General features: G+C 41.0%; 1 protein-coding gene and 1 long non-coding RNA gene across 10 annotated transcripts in view; one reads left to right on the top strand and one right to left on the bottom strand.

The window, feature by feature from the left end:
* Positions 1 to 22,994, bottom strand: part of LOC139133678 (ras association domain-containing protein 10-like) — a 47,722-nt gene that overhangs the window by 20,628 nt on the left and 4,100 nt on the right. The window contains exon 1 of one of the 9 annotated variants that reach the window (XM_070700502.1): positions 19,667 to 19,777. The exons of 2 other annotated variants lie outside the window; for them this stretch is intronic. Coding sequence is in view for 1 of the 7 variants with exons in the window: in XM_070700435.1 (XP_070556536.1) it covers positions 10,126 to 10,133 (8 nt within the window). In the remaining 6 variants the exon portion in view is untranslated. Of the gene's footprint in view, positions 1 to 5,869; positions 6,886 to 10,125; positions 10,243 to 10,610; positions 10,743 to 10,831; positions 10,998 to 14,429; positions 14,550 to 19,666; positions 19,778 to 22,994 lie in introns of those variants that run through there. 6 more of the 9 variants (XM_070700509.1, XM_070700457.1, XM_070700495.1 and 3 more) reach the window with 6 other exon arrangements.
* Positions 6 to 12,347, top strand: LOC139133771 (uncharacterized). The gene is made up of 4 exons (XR_011552639.1): positions 6 to 140; positions 1,578 to 1,619; positions 10,865 to 11,295; positions 11,563 to 12,347. It is a non-coding gene; the product is annotated as an uncharacterized lncRNA (long non-coding RNA).

Below are 22,994 nucleotides of genomic sequence, written 5' to 3'. Positions count from 1 at the left end.
GCAAACCTTGGCTCCTACTTTGCAACGAGTTTGGAACTTTTCGGCTTGATTTCGCCCTTTATTTTTAGCACTGGGTAGTTTTTAGATGTAGACGTTACGTACAATGTTCAGTGCGGCCGAGATGGTGACCGACACAAGTGGTTAGTACACTAAAATTACTTATTTGGATGAATTTCCTGGCTGGGTACGGCTCCTAGAAATCAGCATTTGACCCTTGTAAATCTACAGTAAGTTATTTGTCGCCAAATATCGCCTATTTTTGGTCAAATTTCAATTTAACCTTGCCATCTGCAGTATGGAGAATGTTTCAAGCTTTGCAAAGATGGGTCAACTGTTCTAGTCGGTCATCGGAGCACGATGGAGCACGATTTTTTCGATCATCATGCGTTTCCTGGTACGATTGACCCTTCGCTCAGCAAAACGCGCGCAGGATCAATCGCCGAGAAGTTAACCAAAAGCTGGAAAAGAGATCGAAAAACGTCCAATAACTCTTTGTCGAATATGGTCAAGGGTGAATAAACTCAGAAAACTATTCCTGAAGAAATCTTACAATTTTTACCACGGTAGAACGTCGCCAATCGACTGGAGCTAAGATACTTCCGGGTAGCCAACAGTCTCACTCGATCGGTGGATCGGTCAGGCCGTATCGCGATCTGAACAAAGAGAACCCACGTAACCTTTGACCCTTGTTACATATACAGTACGTGATTGGTTCTTGCCTTAATTTCATTACATATATGGTACGCCATTGGCTCTTCCCTACTATCCTCTATATGGACATAACCCGGACTGGTTATCAAAAATCAAACACTGGCTTATTGACAACATTTCACGGAATTCAAAATAACTGTCCACTGCCTTCTAGTACGTGGTCGAAAATACGTACAGTGCAGAAAAATGTCTGTAACATATCGCTAAATTTTTCCTTTGGTTGTACGCTATATATATATCGAGAGCGTGAAATATTAATTGTTGACGACTATGGCAGCTGCATTAAAGCTACACTTTGCTATAAGATTCTCACGCTAAAATATGCTGTAATCGAGAAAATTATGAATTTCTTTTGGCCAGCCTAGCTTACTGATTCCACAGATAGTTCACAATTTCGTCTACGGTTACTACAATTTCCTACTGTACTTGTAAACATTGCATCATGGGTTATTACATTCCGACGCTGCGCTTGCACACAAAACTTTGCGCGCCAATACTTGCCCCACTGCCGGGCAACGCCAATGGCGGGCCAAATGACAAATAGCAGTGATATAGTGCAGCGATAACTCAAGTGAATGACAGCAAATACATGATCACGGTCTTTGTCATGAAGTCATTTAGTAACATAATATATATACTCGCATATCAGTGCCAATCGCCAAGTAGCTGTAGCAACATTTTGGTGGCTCGGCTGGTATTTGACCTTATTGTATATCATGAAAAAAAATCATTAGTAGATTTTCCTTCAACATATTTATCAGATTCCTCCTATAACATGTTCTGTGTAAACAAAGAATGTATGGCTGATTTGAAAGATCTCTTTTGTTCATGACGATGATAAATGGTATTTCATCTCACATTTTCAGCGCCATTTGGAATTGTTTTGGGATCGCAATGCAATTTTTCTGGTAAGTTTAAGACAGCAATATACAACATACGTCAATCACTATTGCCAGAAAGCAACCAACGTTTTAAAGTATCTCGTTGCATCTTTCCATTGAAATCAGGACTTTTGTTTAATAACACTAACTAAAAATGGTAGCAGATATGAGCCTCAAGCTAGGGAACCATTTTATCACAAAATGCACCCGTAATGGACGAAAGCTTACGTGATTAGAAGAATGGATGCTGGAGGGAGGTTGGTGTCAATATGGCGTCAAACGCGTCGCGTACTTACCACGCCCAGTTCAAAGATACAAAGTATCACGCCGCGTTCTGCGACCGATTTGTCCGTGTATATGCCATGAAATGTAACTATATAGAGATGGACTATTCGTACATTGAAGGGAATGGTCAATACTTTGAAATATAGGACGATGAACGACAGATTAAAATCTCATCTTCTGCGTTTGGAAAGAATTTACATGAACAGAAAGTTAACGGTGTGTGACAATATTTTCTCCTACAGGTATAACAAATTTTGGTAGGCAGAACAAATAACACGTATGACGTCACGCTTACCTCACCCCGAAAAGATTGTCTATCCCGTAACACGTTTCGACCTCACTCTGTCAAGCAAGAGGGGAAGCGCACGAACGAATTTTTCTAATTTGATTTTTACAACAAAATTTATTATCTCGATGATGTGTGCCTCGACAAAGAAACCGTGTGGTCAAAATTTACAGCCTCAGCAGTGTTCGGTGAGAGAACAATTCGTACATTCACAATGTTTAAAAACTATTCAAGCAATAGGAAAAATAACTTCGAGTTTGTTAATTATCAAATTAAAATATCGAATCCTAAAAAATATTCGAGGAAACAGGAAGTTGTCGAAACTCTTTAAAACATCATGAAGATGGACTTACAAGAATAATATATGAAAGATTAATGACACTGTATATTTGGAACGTCTTGCTGTTAGAATTTACCCTGTAACTCCTGACTTACAAAAGTCGGTCAATTTTATGCCAAGGTGTAATTCACAGAATACCAAGGCAACAAAAGTGTGACAATTAATATCAAATTCAGATTTCCTTCCTCGGTGTTTACATCTGTACTTGTTGTTTCAATTATGAGTAAACATTTTGACAGTATATTGCAGCTGTGTACAAGGGTTTTTTTTTAGCCATCCCTTTCACAACACGTTTGAAAATTCAAGCCAGCACGTCCGCACTCAAGGAGTGTGTCGACTCCATCGTTGAATTAATACGCTGCGATTGCATCCTAATACTGGATTAGCAGGTTTTTTGATACCCTGCCCACTTGTGACACAGAAAAAAACCAACAAGACTTAAAGTGTGTGGAGAAATCTCCGGATTTAGAAGGGCTTATATTGACATATGAGCCCATAGCGGGCACTCAAATAGTTTGAAAACAGAGATGTTTCATTATAAACAAGAGACGGGATATCCATCAATCTCTCTCAGTCAAATATAATCAAATATAACAACATTAAACACACATAGGTCTCCCAGTATTACGGATTGGTATTTGACCCGCACCTTCCAGGGATACGCAATGAATATTTTCTGCCCTTTTTCTTTTCACTGCAATACTTTGTCGACGGTGTAAGCTAATCCTTTGGGTCAATAATCATGTTGATTTTTAAACAAAAACACTTTCTCGGGGCACATTCCTCTTCGCGGGATAAGAAGTCACACAGACTGTTTTTAAGAGGACAGTTATATTGAAAAATACCGTGAATCGAAAGTTTAGAGATGTTTTATGTCTCTAGGGTGATTTTGAATTTCAACTTTTCGGTTTGGACGTTGATGTATGTGAGTTTCGCCCTTGTACCATATTCGCGCACCTTCACGGTCGGTCTGTTTAAAAAATGGGGACCCCTGTAAGCAAAGTTACGCTTGGCCAACCGTGCACATATACATAACTTGTCTTAATCCGACTAAAGAATTGTCAGAGTTTAGCATGTGAAAGCGGACGGTATCACATAGTGGTATTTCGACTGCCCCGGGAGTCAAAAGGGCAGGCGACGTTCTGGCCCCGACGGTGAGCTTTCAAACGCCGCACGTATCGGGGTGAACGGGGGACGTCGTGTTTGCGGACTCGCCCTAAATATTGAGTAATAACGGACAATACAAGTGCTCGCCAACAAAGAACTCAGCTAGCCGCTGGGTGGGAAAAAACACCGATATAATCACACAGGCTCATTTTCTTCGTCTAGTTTCCAGAGGTGTTCATATTCACAGTCGTTTTGTGTTACCCTATACTGGGATGTAAAACGAGCGGGTCGCTGATTACATTGTCGCAGCCCGTGAAGTCGGGTAACAAAGTGCACCGAGAAAGAAAGAAAGGGCAAAAGAGAGAGAAATCCCATAAACACATGAACAGAGTCAACCGACACCCCTGCCAATACCGGTGAACAATGCACAACAACGTCACACAAGACAGAAGGCCCCGGCGATTGGTTTTGTCAACTCGCCGCCGAGGTTATGACGCAAGTCCCGCTGCTACTGAATTTTGGCAGTGCCATACTCCAGCGTACAGCTGAGTATTTTCGAAAATTTCCAATCGGCCCTCGTCTCCCCAAAATGAGTATGTGTTGCAGTGATTTAGTTGAGAAAATATTTTAAGTTCTCAGTATCTGTGAAGCGAATATTTTTTTAGTTAAAACTACTGAATAACTGGTAACCAAGCATAACGAAAATGTTTGTACAACCCGAAGTACATCAGTGTGCTGTGGGTGGCGATATGCTGAGGCGAAACTTTTACAGCATTTCCCTACAGTAATACATGTAGTTCAATTATTATTTTGTGACCGCTTGTATACACTCTGTGTAGGATACCGATCATGAAAACATTAAAACATTAAACTCCACCGTGTACCCGTACTGTAATGACCACGTTCAAGTGTACTAGTAATATCAGGTTTACCAAAGCTAGAGCTGGTCTGAAAAACAGACCATTTTCATCAGCTTAATCTAGCAATATTCCTCCCACGCCTTTCAATGTATATAGAGATCTGACATCAAAAATCGATACAACAGGACGGAACAAATTTTGGGCATTGTTTAAAGGGACAAAGTCGCCCATTTTTCATGAATTTTGTTTGATACGAGATACTACTGATATTGTTTGACATGTTGAAAGATGCTGATTGAATGGATCACCATGCATATATTCGATCCCGATTTTAGACAAATTTAATGAAACCATGGCGAAAATGAATTAATGGTCATTAATTCACTTTCGTGATGGTTTCATGTATTGTGTCTAAAACCGAGGTCGAATATATGCATGGTCACCCATTCATTCAGTATCTTTCAACATGTCAAACAATATCAGTAGTATCTCGTATCAACCAAAATTCATGAAAAAATGAGCGACTTTGTCCCTTTAATAAGGCTAAACATGAACTTCAGTATGCCGGTTATACTACACGAACGCGCCGAAAGGCCTCTGTTGTAAAAGCGTTGGCCATACAGCATGACTGTAATAATGTGTACACTTAGAGTGGAACGCATCTCGGGGACAGATATTCGGACTCTCAAATTTCTACAATTCATTTCTGATATACCACTTGTGGGGATTCATTTTAATTAAACACTCTTGGAGAAAGGAAAAAAATTAGCCGTCTAAGCTTAATTTTTTCGAAAATTAAACATTTTTATTTTTCTCCTTGGAGTTCCTCACAGACCCGGATCATGGCGGCCATTTTGAATGTCAAATACCGGTAAATGTCAGGTAATTTATTTCTCTGGTATACCAAACTTTGCACAGTGACCCCTGATTTTTATTCTCGATTTGATAAGAGTATGGTTGAAGAAAGTTTGAGTAAATAAAGTTTAAATCTCACATTTTCGAGGCGCATCCTACCTTAGAGCGGCCGGACAACTCGCCCATAACTGAACGGAATGACCCTGATTGTAATATGAACACAGGCTGTTGGCAATAAAACAAGGCAACAAATTTAAAGAAATTCAAGCCAAAAATCCAAACCATAGGAATGAGTCTCAAAAACAACGTCAAACTTCTGAGAACAAACTTCTACTTCCTCTGGTGTACAGGGAAACGCGGATATGTAAGATCTCTGCCGACAACGTTGTTGTGAACGACGTTGACGTGGAAATTTCCCGTTGACGCAAGTACTGTGCGTTGCTGACAGTTTTCAGTAAAAGAAAACAATTGGGATAGTGGCAGTTGTTGTTGAGTAAATTCGCCATTTACGACCCTATAAACGTGGAAAAGAGAGTATACATACCTTAACAGGTAGCTATTCTCATGAACAAAGGCTAGTCCAAGGAGCGAATACTTCAAGTTAACTGTGGCGGGTTTTTTCGCGAACTGCTATTACGTTGTTGGTTTCTAATTACTCATGAAACTTTTGGACTCACTGAGCTGACTGGATCGGGCGAACAACCGCACACGTGAGGGTTATTCAGACGCCGGCTTGAGGTGACTGTTGTTCCCTACGCAAGTACGCACTGTGTGTAAATGTTGCGGTTAGTGTACCGCAAATTTGATGATGACTTGAAAATGGTGCAATCGGTAGGCTGTGAATCGCTTTTTCTTAAACAGAGGCACGTCAGAGCACCATCCGTGACATTTCGGCACCACAGTTGAAAACTTCCTGCGTGCATGTGTCACGCGCACCGCCGACTAGAACGCCCAACACAACCCACCCCTACTTTATACGACATATATGGTCCAGTTGTCATAGCGACGGAAATATGGCGCAATTTACCTGTTCTAGTAGGCATGAATGACTGTATTCTTTCTCGTTAGAGCAATTAAAGTGGAATAGTCGTTTTGCTCAGAAACCAGAGGCACTGGAAACGATGTCGGCGTTACAGATGAGAAAGAGGTGCTCCCGCGACGAACAGGTACAACGCGGGCAACTGCGCAGCCTGTATGTCCACGGCGTTGAGCACATACCGGTGACTCGAGTTACTTGCCGCTCTTCATACAACGTCGAACGCGCCAGTGTCGGTTCGAAGTCGAAATCCGAGACCTAAAATATCTCTCCTCTGACCCCAATAACTGTACCAACCCTAATCGATACTAATCTACGACGAGATCTTGTCAGCGACCTCCCCATTGTTTCACTGCGAATCGATATACGCAAAATAGTGCACAAGTAACGAATTCATTCCTATGGTCCTACATCATGTTTCCCCTCATGCTCGTTGCACGCCCATGATCCCCAGATCTGGACGGTTTGCGGAATTCACACCGAGGCGCGCTTTTAACGTGTACCAAGTATGTTTATCTTAACAGTTGACAAACGCGTATGAATCGGTTGCTCGCTAAAAATCTCAGGCAGAATTTACGTCACAGCATACCAGAAATTTTACGGATGCTGTTTATTTTCGCATAGCCTTGCCAATTTGATCTTTAACACGAACAGTGGTAGGGTGTTTTACCTTTGAACATTAAGCGTAAAAAAGTGTTAACTTTGAAGAGCGAATGTAATACCCGAGAATTATTATATATGGATCGGGCGTCTAAAATTCTGCAAAACTATTTTGACTCATACTTATGCAAAAAGACGTAGCTAACAGCCGTTTGAACACACTTTATAACCGCAAAACTGATATAAGCTTATATTGAATTCCTTTAAAGCAGGGTACAGTAAACGGATATCGGATGTGGGTTGGAACAAAATTAGCTGGATAAGTGACATCCGGGTACCGCGGATCAATAAACCTCCACATCGAATGGTGTCCAACTACGGAAGCATGCAAATACCACAAATGTCTTTCTGTTTGTGATTCACATAAATACATACGCCCGTCATGTAAAGCGGTTTGTATATTGATTCGTGATTCGCATGGGTTGGAAAAACGCCACGCTTCCTTACTCAGCTCGCGTTTAGAATTATCAACAAGTGAATTTGTTTTGTTTTCAGGTGAATGGAATCGTAGGCTTTCAAAAAACTGAATATCCACCGCGATGGGTATCAAAAGCAAACTCCGTGTGACTAAACGTTATTTGCCTTTCCAGTTAAAATGCACGTGATACTACGATTTTAAGGAGAAAAACAAGGTAGTTATTCTGCATGTTGTCTCTTTCAAACCGAAAAATTTGTCACGCAATAAGAGAACCCCCCTCCCGCCAATCGAGAAATTAGCATAACCTTGCAAAAAAGGAGATTTTAAATCGTGTGTGTTACGTGTTCTTGTTCAAGTTATTCTCGTTTGACACATCGTACCTTCAATCTTTTTGCTCCAGAAAGATAGATATGTATCATAGGATAGCACATGGGTATGGACACTTCAAAATTCTTCATATTCTTGGCGGGAATCACATTTTGCCTGATGGAAATGTACTAGTACAGTGTCGTGCTCAACTTTTTCCTCTCCTTTTGTTCACTGTCGCAGGCGCTATTTCCTTTGCCGGGGCTATGAACTGCTATGCAGTTCCGAGCGATTTGTTTTGTAATGATTCGCCGAAAGGGTTGTTTCTGGTCAGTGACTCCTGGCAAGATAGTCATCGTTTGGCCACTATAATATGAAAGCGCCAACCTCAGTAATAGATCCGAAGTTGAGAAGCCTTTCTTGAGAAGTTGACCTTGAAAGTGCCAGGCGGTCTCAAATTATATCACGCTGACCATTACAGAAGTATATCGCGGCGTAAAAGTCGTCGGTACGGCCACGCCATATGATAACGGCTACGGAAAATTTCGTGTTTGTTGGGAATTTTCTCTTCTGTATTGATTTATCACGAAACTTGTAATTTGAACTTAGAATCGAGACTTATTATAACCGAGGGTTGTTTTTATTCAAAATGTCTCATATAACAGTCCATTGCTAATCAATGTAGCTATTCGATTCCCCAAAGTGATGTCTTAGTGGCGACGAGTGAGCCTTCTCCGATGAGAAAATCAAAACATTATAATCTGAGGTATTTTTTCATTAACCGGTTCAGGTAAACAAATTAAGAAAGCCCGCATACTTTCAGAATTGTTACCATTCCTGCGAAAGACGTTGCTTTTCATCGGCTTCTCCCTCCCATCCTCCCCAAACGGATACCCAAGAACAGCGGATTTGTCTTCAGATACGCTTATACAACGGCAGTATTCCTGATTGATTGACGGTTGCTGTGTATGGAGGTCACGGGACTCATAGTGCCGTCTTGCTTGTTTACGTTTCTAACGCCAACTTCAAGGTGACTGGAAAAATGGATGCTTCGGAGAAATGTTGCCTTTTCAAAACGATGGTTTTGTTGGGAGGCAAAGTTACCTACTCAATTTTCGGCCGCGTTAGCGCTCTATCAGCATATCAATCTATATGGCCTATAGAGGGCGTTTGTTCGTGTCCATTCGAGCGGATATCGTTTAGCTGTGCCAAGGCGCAAGGCACTTTTGTTATCGAGTCTCACAAGGTTCTAGTTAAGCCGTCATATTGGAGTAACAGCGTTAGCAGTACGCGAAGAATTTCATCGACCTCGCTAAAGGATTTTTTCTCTCCTCATTCAGGGTGCATTTTCCGGCGACTCAATTCAACTCAAATTCAACTGTTCAATTGCTGTTCAATCAGACAACTTGATGAACAAGTTGACGTTCATTAGCCTTCCAAATTAGCAGTAGTTTTTTTTTTTGACAAGTTTTACGAGCAACCTTGTTAACGGGCAGACAAAAACCTCGTCACGTAGCGAGAAAATTTGACAGATTCTTCGCTCCATTAACTCCGAAGTCACCATGACCGCCATCGTTGTGGAAACCTAAGCGCGTCGGAACATCGATCATCGATGAATTCTCGACAGACATGCTGGGCGTCATGGAAGCTACGTCCTAGATCTGCACACGCTGACGGCGGTCAAATTAGCGTAGAACATTTTGTATGATTGTCTCTGCGATCAAGAAATTGAGTACTGCAAATCAGCCATCGTATTTGTTCAGTAGTCATTCCTTCCAATCTCGCATATGACACTTGTCTTACCAGTCTTCAACTTTCTGCACCTTACGATGTTGTTATACCTATGTATATCTTATCATAGTCTACATCACAGAGGGCCTATTGTATAAAACGACCCTGCGATGCGACAAAACAGTTGTCTTTACGCGGCTATGCGCTAACGTACTATTCTCAGCCTACGGCGTTGTTTTGAAAATTTGAGTTGTTCTCTACACAAATACCCCGCCTACTTGTTTCTAACGTTGCGATTTGTTTAACTTGTTCTCATATTTTCTCCTGCCTCTACTGTCATATGGAGGTCCGGATTTTCACAATTCCCCCTTGGTGTGATTCCGTTGTTGCCTATGACCTTGGTAGTTTCGCTTTTACTATCGAAAAGTTTTTGTCACAACGTGAAGGGTCAAAATCCTTGTTAAATACTGACCAGATCTGAACCACTTCACCAACGCTCTTCTATTGTTGCCCAATGCCTTACCCTGGCGCGATATAACGCGCGAACAAGACCGCAAACCGCAAGGACGAAAACAAAACTCCCCCAAGCGTCACTTATGACAAGAGAGTTTACCATCCTTTGTGCGCGCTGATTGTGTGTGGAGTTTACCTGCTCATTCCGAGCAAATGACTTCTGCGTCCGGACCGGTCTCAAGCCAGCCGTTCAGAATTCTCCCTGGAAACCAAGAAACGTTCGTGTTTTGATAGGATGTCCCCGAGGCGCCATTTCCCCTATAATAGACCACATTTTCCACTTAAAAGTCACCTAACCGTTACATCAACATAAAAGCTGATAATATCTCCGGTAAACAGTATTCACTTTGCTAAATTTGTTTTCCTAGTACCTTGTGAAATTCGCAAAAGCGTGCGCGGACATCTGCGTCACGGTAGCTCAGCTACAGTACGCTGTTACACAATCGCCATTGCCATGCCACAGCCACTGTGCTACACATTAATCAGTCAACATAACTTTGTCCGTGGTCACTCCACAAAACACGGTGCAGGAGCCCCGGCCAAACTATGGTAGAGCGGCCTGGTATTTTGAAAAATTGGAAGTCGATTTGGGAAACAGAAATTGTACAAGGATAAACTTACCGCCTTTAACAGCGAAAAAGCCAAAACTTATGCATGCTCCCGGACTTCGAACAAAATCATCGAACACATATTGGGCAAAAAACTATCGCTGGACCAAAGCCTGTTGTGTAGCTGATCGATTGTCTATAGCCATTCACACCCCCTCCTTGCACCAACCATTGTCTAAGTTAATTGAACGTTCACACCACATTAATTCATGAAATGGGAGTTTTCCTACTTACTGAGAGATTCACGCGCCTTTTCATTAACTGCAGCCGCCGAGAGCGAGAGAGCCACCATGCTCCGGGTGCACCTGTTAACGTCTCGAGGGAAATTGATTTTGATGCGAGACGAAGAGGCGACTTCGACAACGCTTTGATTCCTAGTCCACGGGTAACCCTGGATGAATGAAGCGATGTGAAGTAGAGCTCTCAGACAGAGCTTGCCGTGTCACGATAAGATAGCCAGTGAACAAAGAGGGAAAACTCGCTGAAAGGGTACCACTGTCACGATGACAATGCAGCGCTGTCAATTATTCGAGTACGCTAGGTCATAGGTCAAGAAAAGAACCACTGCTCTGACAGCGGAGTGTAAACAACCTTTCCATGTTTGAGTAAATGGAGTGAAATGAAAATATCCCCCGAAGGACCATTAGACAATTTCGAATTTGACCTTGAAGAATTGTGGAAAAACACCGATGTGACAGGTAATCCAGAGCGTTAACCTCCAACGAACTTTTTTTTTCAAAAACTGAGCACTTATTTTGACGCCCCGAAAGTTAACTTACAAATGAGGGGCTTTGGGCTAATTGAAAGTGCCTTAGTTAAAAACAGGAAGTGCCTGGAAGAGCCTGGATCTATATTGTATATTATTGAGGAAGTTCTTTTTGGCCCAAAAACAAAGTGACGTCATCTTCCAGGGCAAACGTGTTGGAGTTGTGTTTCGAAATTAACGACCGTGTGTTTTCTTGCAGAATTCCGGCAGCTAGGGCACGAACGACCGCTTATGTAAATTGTGTGTCATAGTGCGGGGGGAAAAGAACATTGCATCACATTTTAATAGATCATTGACCAGGCTTGTCTCATCATCGACCAAACAACGGGGGAAAACCAGCATTATGTGTATGGAAGAGGATGGCACTCGATTAACAAAGGATGAAAAGCGAAATGCGCAACCGATAAAAAAATGGTGAATTGAATGGAGCCTATGCACGTCAGAACGCAGACTTTTTTTTGGTTGTTGTTACTATCCATTGGTGATTCGGTATTGAAATGTCCCTTTTTCCCCCTACAATAAGCAGATTCCAGTCATCAGATATCAGAATGAACGGGCTAATCTGCTCTATCTTAACTCGACCTTCACGGGACAGGTGACAACCGCCATTGTTGCGGCATCAACCGTGTGACGTTTAGGAGTCTCTCGGACACGCCACTTGTCATCGTCTGCTTTGTTTGTGGTTTTCACATCGGGATGTGAAATTGTTGCCGATGACACGTTGCCTGGAAAAGCCATTAACAGAATGATACCTAAAGTTATACACCCCGTCGGTTTAAAAGCCATTACAGCTAAACCCCAGACAAAAACAAATGTCAAGCATTCTTTTTTTAAAAGTGCGACCTCTGCAATGAAAAATGATGAATGACCAGCTCTACCTTGATTATTGTAAACAAGTCGATGCCTGCATTTGCAAAGAAAAATTAACATTTTAATGAACTTGTCAGAGTCGATATTCAATCAAATTTAAAGTGTGGAAGTTTATTCATTCAAGACGAACGGTTCATTAGTAAGGTAGGTGGTTAAAGTAACGCTAAAAGGTTGCAAAAGTGGTAAAAAGTAAAACAATTTCCGATGCAAATTTTATGAAAGCAGTATGTCTGAATTCTCTCGTCCACTTCGTATAGAACATTATGAAGCTGCTCCTCTGTCAACAATCGGGCTAGAATTGGTAGCAACACAATACAGTTTCAAAATTTTGAGGACAGAAACAACATTCACACAATTCAACACAGCATACGGTTGGTGATATGAGGTAGACAGGTGTTGAAACAAAAATGGCGCCACAACTCCGCTAGAAAGTTCGAATGAACGACACTTTTGTGGCGGGCTTTAAATTCGACTAAATGATGGTTTCAAGCAACATTGTATGTAGTTAGTAAGGCATGACCAACACGCACTGCCACGTTCTCTAACTCACTAACAGTTGGTTTGGTTGGGACCTATCTGTGTATTTAGATGGGCAAGAAACCAGGCCCTTCTGGTTCAACAAATTGCAATTTCATTGTATGTAAAGGTGGTCATGCGAAAGATAGTCACCGCCCTGCACTTCACCTCTACTTTAATAGTGTGTTCAATAAACATGAAAGCTTACTTCCTCATTTACTGAATAAACCCCCGAAAGTTAATGAATTCCAAGAGCAGTTTTCTTTGAAGCTGCTTTCGATCAAACTCACATCAATATTTGAAATTGTTTACAGTTTGAAACTAGGGCACTTCGCGCCTCGAATTTGAAAGACTCAAAACTTTTGCACAAGCTTTCCTGAAGGAAGTATTGAAAAATTCCCTGTCAAAATGAAGAATAAAAATTAAGGGTCAATGCGAAAATGTGGTACTAGAGAGCTTGAACAAATTACCCAATATTTTCCGACACTTGAAATTTGAAAATGGCCGCCATCCCTGCTCCCACAAGTGGTGGGAAAAAACGTATGGTAAAAGTTATAGATTACAAATATCTGTCCCCGAAGCGCATTCTACTTTAACACTCGAAAAAGATCAGAGACAGTAACACCCTCCCTCTACTGTCTATGGCTAGACAAAGATTAGCAAGATGTAAACAATCAGAATAGTGCTGATCTAAAGCCATCGCCGAAATATCTATAAGATGAAAATTTCTGAGTCGAGCCATTTATTTAGCTGGTGCAGGTTTACATATGTTTTTTGTAAAATCAGAAATAGAAACTCGTCCGTTTAGATTTTATATTTGAGCAATCTGAATGACGAATGTTACACCTGCCCTTCCTCTTGAACATTTTTTGACACCCAACTGGTTTAGCAGAATAACTGTGTACGATAACTGATGTTTTTGGCCTTGCAGCAAAAAAACTAAACTTCCAGGGTCGCACTTGACGCAATAAATCACTTCATATGTGGCACATACATATGTTGACGAGAAGGACGTGTGCGTTGCATGCAAACTGTTCAAATTGTGTCCGGCTCAGCAACCAATCGCCGTCCATCAGACGATCAATCACTGCTGTATTGTCTGTGGAGGGTAACTGTTAACGCTATGCAAACACTTTGCGACACCAAAGTCACCCCTGCTACCGTCTGATTGATTGAAAATTATCCTCAAGCTAGATTAGGTAAGATAAGATTAGATTGGATTACACTAAGCTTCCAACAACTGATAATGCCCTGTGTATTTTGTCTGTCAATTATTTGAACAGAAGCGGTAAAATTTACGCGCCATAGTTGCAACAATTGTATTAAAATTTTATTGTTCCAGACAGAGGAGTCACCAAAAGTTGTCTGCAAACCACGAGAAGGGAAGTTCGCGATCGTCCATAGCTGAGTAAATATTTATCCTGATATTTTCAAAGCGACTTCGCTTTTCATTTTTTGACGAGTGATTTTTGTTTATTTGATATCGTACGTGTTTTCCCCACCCAAAGTTGGCACAGTGACACGATTTGATCACTGGGTCCAGGACGTGACCATTGTGTTATGACAACTACCAGCTCTGATATCAAAAATCCTTCTTTGAAACGTGGCAAGTTGCGACCTTTTGACCCTCGAACAGCCTTCTAAGACAGGCTTAAAGTAAATCAACTCATATAACCGTACCTTCTCGAATATTCCTGGTATTAAACGCGAATCACGTGTCTTCGTTGGTGTTGCAGCGCCAGGCGCCATGAAAATCATCTGTCGCATGTTTTCCTTAAAAACTTCGAGGCTGTACAGCAAGATCCATGGAATTTCTTGTTTTGTCAGGAAGAATAGTTCTTCTTTAGCCCACACAGAATTTCCTTCGTTTTCCTCCTTATTCAGTTGGGTTTATATTTATACCGGATACTCAACTGCATTGCTACCTAAATCAAAATATCTTCCATGGTGCATGTTGGCTTATCTACCCGTGAGTCCTTAGCATCTGCCGCAGACATGTATTAACAAGACTGTAATAACCAAGCCAGCCCAGTCATCAAACGGTATCCCCTATTCTATCTTTTGAAAGTTACTGCCGCACTGTCAAAGAAACCAATTGCAAGGTGTTACCATAAGATGCACTGTTTCTAAAGACGTATTATCTGTTATATCCGAAGCCTATAAATTGGGCCGTCTCTAACGTGTGATTTAGTCGAGTATACATGCCATTGTCGTAATGCGATATTAAAATGCGACAGAAATCGGCCCCTCTTGAGGAGGAGACGATGTTGCCTTGAACGTGTTGACGCAACATTGGGACACCAAGTCCTCAAAGAGAGAATGTTAATTTGTGGGAGCATAAAAGTCGCAGACGGACAGGACACACAGACATATAGCAAACGTACGTAGGTGAAAAACGTGAAACACATCGCCAGAGAAAAGTATCGTCGAGTTACATGAGTGAACATGTGCTCCAGACGGACACCAAAGCGTTTTGACAGACTTATAGGCACATACATATTGTCAGGTAAATGGAAATAGAAGCGGGAACGTCACAAGACACTGAAGACAATTACTGAACAGAGACGAAAGGTGGATTGAAATGAAAATGACAAATATTCGAAATCTTTAGTAAGAAAAACTGACTCTTGCAACAAACAGGAAGAACTTCAAAGTCAATTAAAATATGCAAATTAAAAGTCAAGAAACGTCATCAAACTCTAAATCTGAGAGATGAGGTGGCGCTAGTCTCATCCGTGAGTTGAAAATAAAAATGTTTCCTCAAAAGGAAATCCATCATGTGTTCAATGCAGTTAAACTGTCGACAAACGCTGCATCTACAACAACTTCGTAAAACGAATGCAAAATAAAAGAAACAGCTCAGCTGAACCAAATCTTACCGTATTCATTATTCAAACGGGGAACCATACTTTACGTCTCATTAAGATATATAGAGAGCGCCTGGGTGACAGATATCCGGACTCTTAAATTTTAAATTACTTCGATGGAGTAATGCTACTTGTGGCCAAGTATAGAAATGAACGCGGCTTGTTGTGAACATGAAGTTTACTCCGTCTTGTTTTTGGTGAAATTGAAAATTTGATTTTTGCCAATACTGGTATAGTTATGTAAGGATAGCGGCCATTTTGAATTTCAAATATCGACGAAGGGACCAAGGTTTCAACAATTTGTTTTTCTAGTACAAAAATTTGCATTACGGCAACCCTTGATTTCCTTTTGACAGAATGGATCAAAATTTCCTTGATGATGAAAAGTTGACAAAAAGTTTCTCAGGCACGTACCAGGCTGGGCTGGTTCTGCCGATGATATAAAGTGGAACTAACGGCCTTCACACGGTCTCTCCAACGAGACATGCATCTACCGTTGCCTCAGGGTAAAAGGCACAGACCCAGCTAATGCATTTTACGTGTGCGGCATGGACATAAATTGCCTGAAAAGACAAAGGAGTTTCTTGAATAGGCGTGAGAATAAAAACCGGTAGGATACTTCCTATCTTGGGAACTCGCGCTATTTCAGGCCAGGGTAGCAACCGAACCTTACATTCGGTGATATCCATCATCAAAACCTAAGGTAAGACGTGAAAGGGATACTTAAAACAGCCGCCGGCTATTGCACTTAATACGAGGATATGTCCGGACGTATCTGATAGCTGAATGCCAAGCCCCCTTGGGAAACTGAAAAACTGTTTTAAGTTGTCATTGGCTGTTAAAACAGTACAATTTAAGCGTAATTGGTGGTCGTGTAAAATGTTTATCCTCATCAAAATTTATTACGCTTCTGAAAGATATACCGGTCACGGTGTAAATCTGTCGATCTGGGCCGCAGCCCCGTGGTCTCCACCTAGCAACCATTTCTACAACAACCGACAGACCCTCTGAAGCGGAATAAAAGGGGCTGCGTACCGCAGGATCATTTTTGTTAGCTCGCACAATGCTTTCGCAAAGTAAGGAAAATTTGTGCTGCAGTGCCGAGCTACCGTTGCTACGCAAAACAGGCACAAGGATGTAGCGATCCATCGGGCAAAAGTAATTATTTTTTTGTTTTACGTCCCCCAAGCGTAGATTTTTGGAGGTTTACATTTGAAAAACGTACGATGTATTTGACGATTAGGGCTTGTTTTCTGCCTACAAAGGTTTTTTTTCACACATTTACATGCTTAAAACACCTGGATACTTGCAGAATGTTACATTGTACAGTAAATTATAAAGAACTTTCTGCTTTGATTCATTGATAAAAATCATTAAAGGGGAACAATTAAGCAACTATAAAAATTGCGTGTGTAATTTTTGTGTGTATGGAATCGCTTACCCACATACCTTTAAATATTAAAACTTTGAGTGTACGCGTAACGAAGAATTTTTGGGAGGGGTGTGCATGTGACCAGGCCACCTCGGGGGGGGGGGAGGGGTACTTTCCAGAGATTGAATCAAACAATACAAATGGCGTCATATCTAGCCACGAACAAACTATTGTCGAAAAAGTAACAATCAAAAAACACACCATTTGAAATCGATGATATATGAACAAAGCCGCCGTTGGCAATTTAATCCGTTGCTGTGTGCGGCTCTAGATTTTACATTTTTTACAGATCAAATAAAGTTTAATCAGCCGGTAAAAGACTATTCCTCAGCCTTGAGAAAACCGTGGAGGACGACTAGCTATTTGATTATCAACAAAGCTCGACTTAGAGTGCTCATGTGAAGTATTTGTCTGGTTTTTATGCACTCTGAAGGATGTCAACGTGGGTAGACGATTGTTTGCCGGTACAATCGCACAGCGGGGATCCTTGAGAATGCCTGTATATGACGGCCATTTCGGCGGGTAACACACGTGTCGTCAAATGCGTCGCCAACTTCACCTGTCCTGACCGATCCCTGGAACTGTTTGTCAGAATCTTTCATCTAAATAAACAAGGATTCAATGCCTTAAACGAATTCGTCATCGCTTCGTGCAAAATTTCCTTCAGAATATCTATATAAGAGTTTCTCGTTGGCCTGTTCTCTGACTCGTCAGTCTTGGTGACCTTAAATTACCTATGCCCCTTCGTTGGAAGTTGCTCGGCCCCCGTTGGACTTGACCTTGGGCCGATTCAACTCGAATTAATGAAATCAAAATATTGGCATGACATACAATCGAATTCATCGTGAACAGACGTTCCAAGGTCAAGAGCGTGGATACGATGTGTATTTCAGCAGTTGGGGAAAAAACAAATACTACTCGACGGCAAGTGTTCAAAGTTTCACCGATGTTTGGCGAACACAAAACACAAGCAAGGTCGGTAAAGATGCGAACATTATTTGTTCAACACTCGCACACATGCAAGCGGTTTATTTAATCTTCGGACAATAGCGGTATTATTTTGTTGACTCGCTGCGGAAGCTGACAGCTCAATACTTGATTTTTTAATCTTCAACTTATGAAAGGGACAATCACTCTAACCATTAATGATATTGTCACTTTGTTCCGTGAACAAGTATATATCTTCTTTCCATTAGATCATGTTGAAAATACAGAATACTAGCCATGCAAACACAAAGCACTGCTTTCAATATGAAATACGATGGCCGACAAACGAACTCTTCTCCGGACTAAAATAACTAACGCTGAACATCACAGATACAGACACAGACACAGACACACATACACACGCACATATACATACATACACACAGCCTGTGTTGACAACTTGAACTCCGGGGATTTCAACATGATTTTATGAGTAGTGCGAGAAACGTGAGTTTCAAAACTGAACAAGAATAACAAAAAATAAATCAAGAGTCGCTGCGCATGAAGCCCAGCCTACGTTTGATGTCCTGTTATTTCTTAACGTGGATGTTTATGACGTTTAAATGAACTTTGTGAACGGTTTTTGATTTTTATTATCTTCTGGGTAATTGTTCGTCAAATGCACCCGCAGCCATTTAAGTTTTTATTAACTAGATGTATAAGAACATATCGGAGTGACCTTGGACCCCGCCCAAACATTAACCTTATAATTCAAAACAATACACAGAACTTTAAAATAATACGAGTGTCGAGGGACATTTTTCAGGAAGTCTCAGAGACAGAATTTCCTCAGAGATGGCTAATACCCGAACTATTTGAAAAATATAAAGTTCTCAAATTTCATGACGATTATCGAGTTCCCTCCTTCACCACGGAGACTTGTTCAAAACCAGATCACAGAACACAGCCGAATAACACTATTTCCTTTTTAGATAATCAATATGGGAACGGATACGAGGGATTTTTAAAAACACAACGCCTGGTTTAGTTTTATAGTGTTTACATTTACCAAACAAAAGACTGACACGCTACGAATGGGGACAGTTATAAATTTTGCGAGAACGCGTGCTACCACATATGATCAATAGACGACAATCAATTAGTAAAATATCAACATGGCGTAAATAATTCATGTATACGGGCTCTTGTTGTGAGAACGACATCATTTTTTACCGTCCCTGCAATAAAGAGCCATTCACTGAGTCTGCAAGCATGAAATATTGTGAATGCAATCGAAATTAGTTTTTCCCAAAGCCTCTTTTTATGAGATCCGGGACCACCTGTTGCTCCCCTCCACAACAATGGCGGTAGTAGCGTGGACTGAAAGGAATTGATGCGGTGAAAAAAAAAGATAAATATTGAATTTGTTTCAATTTTTGCTCTCGATATCACGTGGACACACCGATGATTGAGTAGGTATCGAGATTTAGTATTTCATTGGCTTGATGACCATGGTAAAGGGCGATATGATTGACTACAGCGCTTGCTCACACAACACGCTCTTAGCTTGTATATGTACATGTATATTAGTCACCCGCTGACGTCGTAACTAATGATTATGCAATTATTACAAGCCGTAACTAATAATTATACACAATGAGATGGAATCCTTCAACAGATATTGTACTCACCTTCAATCGACTTATAGTCGGTGAGTTCCGATTTAAAGTTTCTCTTCCTATGACCGACGCTGAAACAACCGTTTGCCCATTCGTCGAACTCGCCCCAGTTTTTTCCACTCTCTCTCTAACGCATGCGCACTACTCAGTCGGCCAATCTCTCGAAATAATTGGTTGTGAGAACATCGTCACGTTTCGTTTCACAATCTCAATAATAAATTAAAAAAGTCGATACATCATCGGTCACACAAGTCGTCCCTCTAATGGAAGTCAATAGATTATGTCGAGCGAATCCCCCTGCTATATTATTATTCTAAAATCGGTGCACATCGCTCCATTCTTGCTGTCAGTTGGCCACGCATACATCTGCATTCTGTGAATACTGTTACTTAAGCGAACTTGTGGGCGAGTGTGCGGAAGACCAAACTTTCTGAGGGCACCCACAGAAATTAGGATACATTCGACGGCGGCCGGGGGAGGTTGAGGGTGGTGAAGCGAATACAGTGATGCGATGCAGTCTGTGGAAAGTTTCAATATTTCTAGTCGATGGAAACATTTTCATTCCACTGCAAATGTTTGACTTAATCGAATTGGTGTCAAACACCAACTAAGTCCATTTAGTTTTGGTAAAATCTTTCTGCGCATGGGTGATAAATTCCTCAATAACCCTTAGCTATACCGTCAATATGGGACCGAGTTCAATATACTGTAGAGCGAGCCACGCTTCATCCGAGCGCTAGTGAGCGGCTCTGTACGTCTGGTAAAGAAAAAGAAGATGAATCGCATTACGCCATGCGCATGGACAAAATTTGTATACGACACGGTTGCCATGGCACGTTTAGTAAATGTCAATTTTTTTTTCTTCACGGCTTCAGTATTGCGAACCCAGTCCAGTTTCGAATTAATTTTATGTTTTCACGTGACAGGCTCCCTTTTACAAGGATAGGTTCCACCAAAGCTTATTACACTAATTCCAAAGAGCTGTACACGTCAGTTTGTAATAGCGCTGTTCACGGTTACAGGTTTGTTACTAAATATAGCTGTACGCGCGCGACATCGCACACGCAGCTTGAAATGCGGACAAATTTTATCAATGTTGCATACGTGGCCGTTTTTGCAGTTAGTACTCAGAGTCGTTAATATGTTTTTTAGTATTCATTGTTACACTAGCAGTCACCCACTGAGATGTATTTTCGTCGTTCTTGCATGCGTAATTTTCAAAAGCGTTATCTGAAAATGCGGACAAATATTTATTTTTGAATATTAATAAGAGAACAGTGACGTAAACTGTGAACGGCCCTATTCCGTCACTCACAACCATTGATATTGACAGTACACGGCGTAGTACATCCTTCACATATAATAGTAGTTTCCCGCCCAATGTGGACACCGCTCTGTGGACGGTGTTTGTAAGGCACGTGACATGAGAAACAAATATCAGTCCTACGACGGCTTCCCTGATATTTAAACTCACATCTTCGGTACTCTGGAGTATTAAGATACGCCGTTCCACTGATTTTTCATATACAGGGTTAAATTTTGATAAGTTGTAAAACATTTTGTGTTCATGACACCGTATGAGCAAGCTTTGGCCCTCTCCCTTGTTAACCTGCATCCTTCATATCTACAAATATTGTATCGCTAATTAAAAACGTTGAGTAAATAGCATTGGCATATGCATGTGACTTACATAAATACATTATCTACATAACGAAAATCCTTGGTGTTTTTATATCCATTCACAGGGCTGTGTGCCTATTTATTGATTTTCTTTTTCTTATTTTTTCAAGTTTTATTACCCATTCTTTTGACGGCGTGATGGCTGGACCTATTGTGCTCTCTCTCTCTCTCTCTCTCTCTCTCTCTCTCTCTCTCTCTCTCTCTCTCTCTCTCTCTCTCTCTCTCTCTCTCTCTCATCGACATCATTCTCAAAATACCAATTGTCTAGAAGGAGGTCATCTTTAAATATGTCATAAATCATTCACCCACGCAGAAAAATGGTAATTTAGTTGACCTCTTTAATTTAAACGACATAACATATCTAGGTTAAAATGATCGACGGTCATTCGGGCTCCCCTCTGATCTTTTTCTTTTTTGGCCTATGACCTACGCACCCCTTTCTCCGAATCGATCATTTTTTTCAGCTCGCCATGTCCGGTAGATAGCGGGCAGATGTTTTACTACATCAGCTGACAAGAGTGTGTGCAAATGTTTGCCTGGCATGTAGTTCAATACATCTTTGTTTCAAGGGGCGGCCACGATTGGCCCCCTTCTTTAGAAACACGAGGCCATTACTATTATTTTGATGGGGAGTTTTTATAAAGATCTTTTCATGCAGTTTCTGTGTGCCTCGTAAAATTTACACAACGGGCGAATACAAACAGTATCCTTTTTGTTATTGGATGAGAAGAGAAGGTCGGCATGAAGTTATACTCTAACAGCGGTCGTTCAAGTTTGGCTTGGACATTTCGGAAGAAGTTTGAATATCATACCTCGCCATGAACTCTTCTTTTGTTAAAAATTCCACTGTTTATCAGTTTCAAGTCCATGTTAATATTTGGGGGAGCTTTGCGAATCCAGAGAGCAATGCTGACATTGTATGACACAACTTTCGCCCTGAAGGATTTTATTTTCTGTCTTTGATCCCCTACTAAGATCTAATGGTTGATTCCCACAACGTAATATCGTCTGATCAAATTCTAACGGTGAAACAATAGCGCACTGTGGAACACAGCACAGGTTTACAACAAGAGCGGCGTTGTGTAGGTCAGGTAATCTCCTCAATATTTGCTGCATGAATGTTGAAAGGATAATAACTGATGTTCATTATTTTCGTTGCAAACTAAATCTACCCATTATTCTTTTCCCCCAAAGTGCGCTGAAATACAAAGCAATAAGCCTTACATCAACACAGCATTGTATACCAGGCTAAATGATATTGTTGACATTTGAATTATGATCCGGATCAAAGTTTCACTTACCAATGCTAGCGTTCAACAGATCACACACACCGCCAGTATCGGCAAGCTGAGAACTAATAATTGCATTATGATTTTAGGAGTAGGACGATACATTTTATTTACTGATAGACACAAATCTCTTGGAAAATGCAACAAAAATGTCAGCTAAATAGAGCTTATAATCCACAAAAATGCTGCACCGTTTTGAGTAGGTCCGATTTTGCAGCGTCTTTCATGGAGATACAATTGTTTGATCGATGAGACAACACCTTTTTCTGTATCCGGAACCTCAAAATATACCTTTATCGGAAATTTAGTGATTTCAGGTTCTTTGTTTCGCGCATACACAAATGTGTGAAACTTGCTTTTCAAAGAAGAAA

This window comes from Ptychodera flava, chromosome 1 (assembly GCF_041260155.1).
Source record: "Ptychodera flava strain L36383 chromosome 1, AS_Pfla_20210202, whole genome shotgun sequence".
Classification (NCBI taxonomy): domain Eukaryota; kingdom Metazoa; phylum Hemichordata; class Enteropneusta; family Ptychoderidae; genus Ptychodera; species Ptychodera flava.
This window is presented reverse-complemented; position numbering and strand designations above follow the sequence as displayed.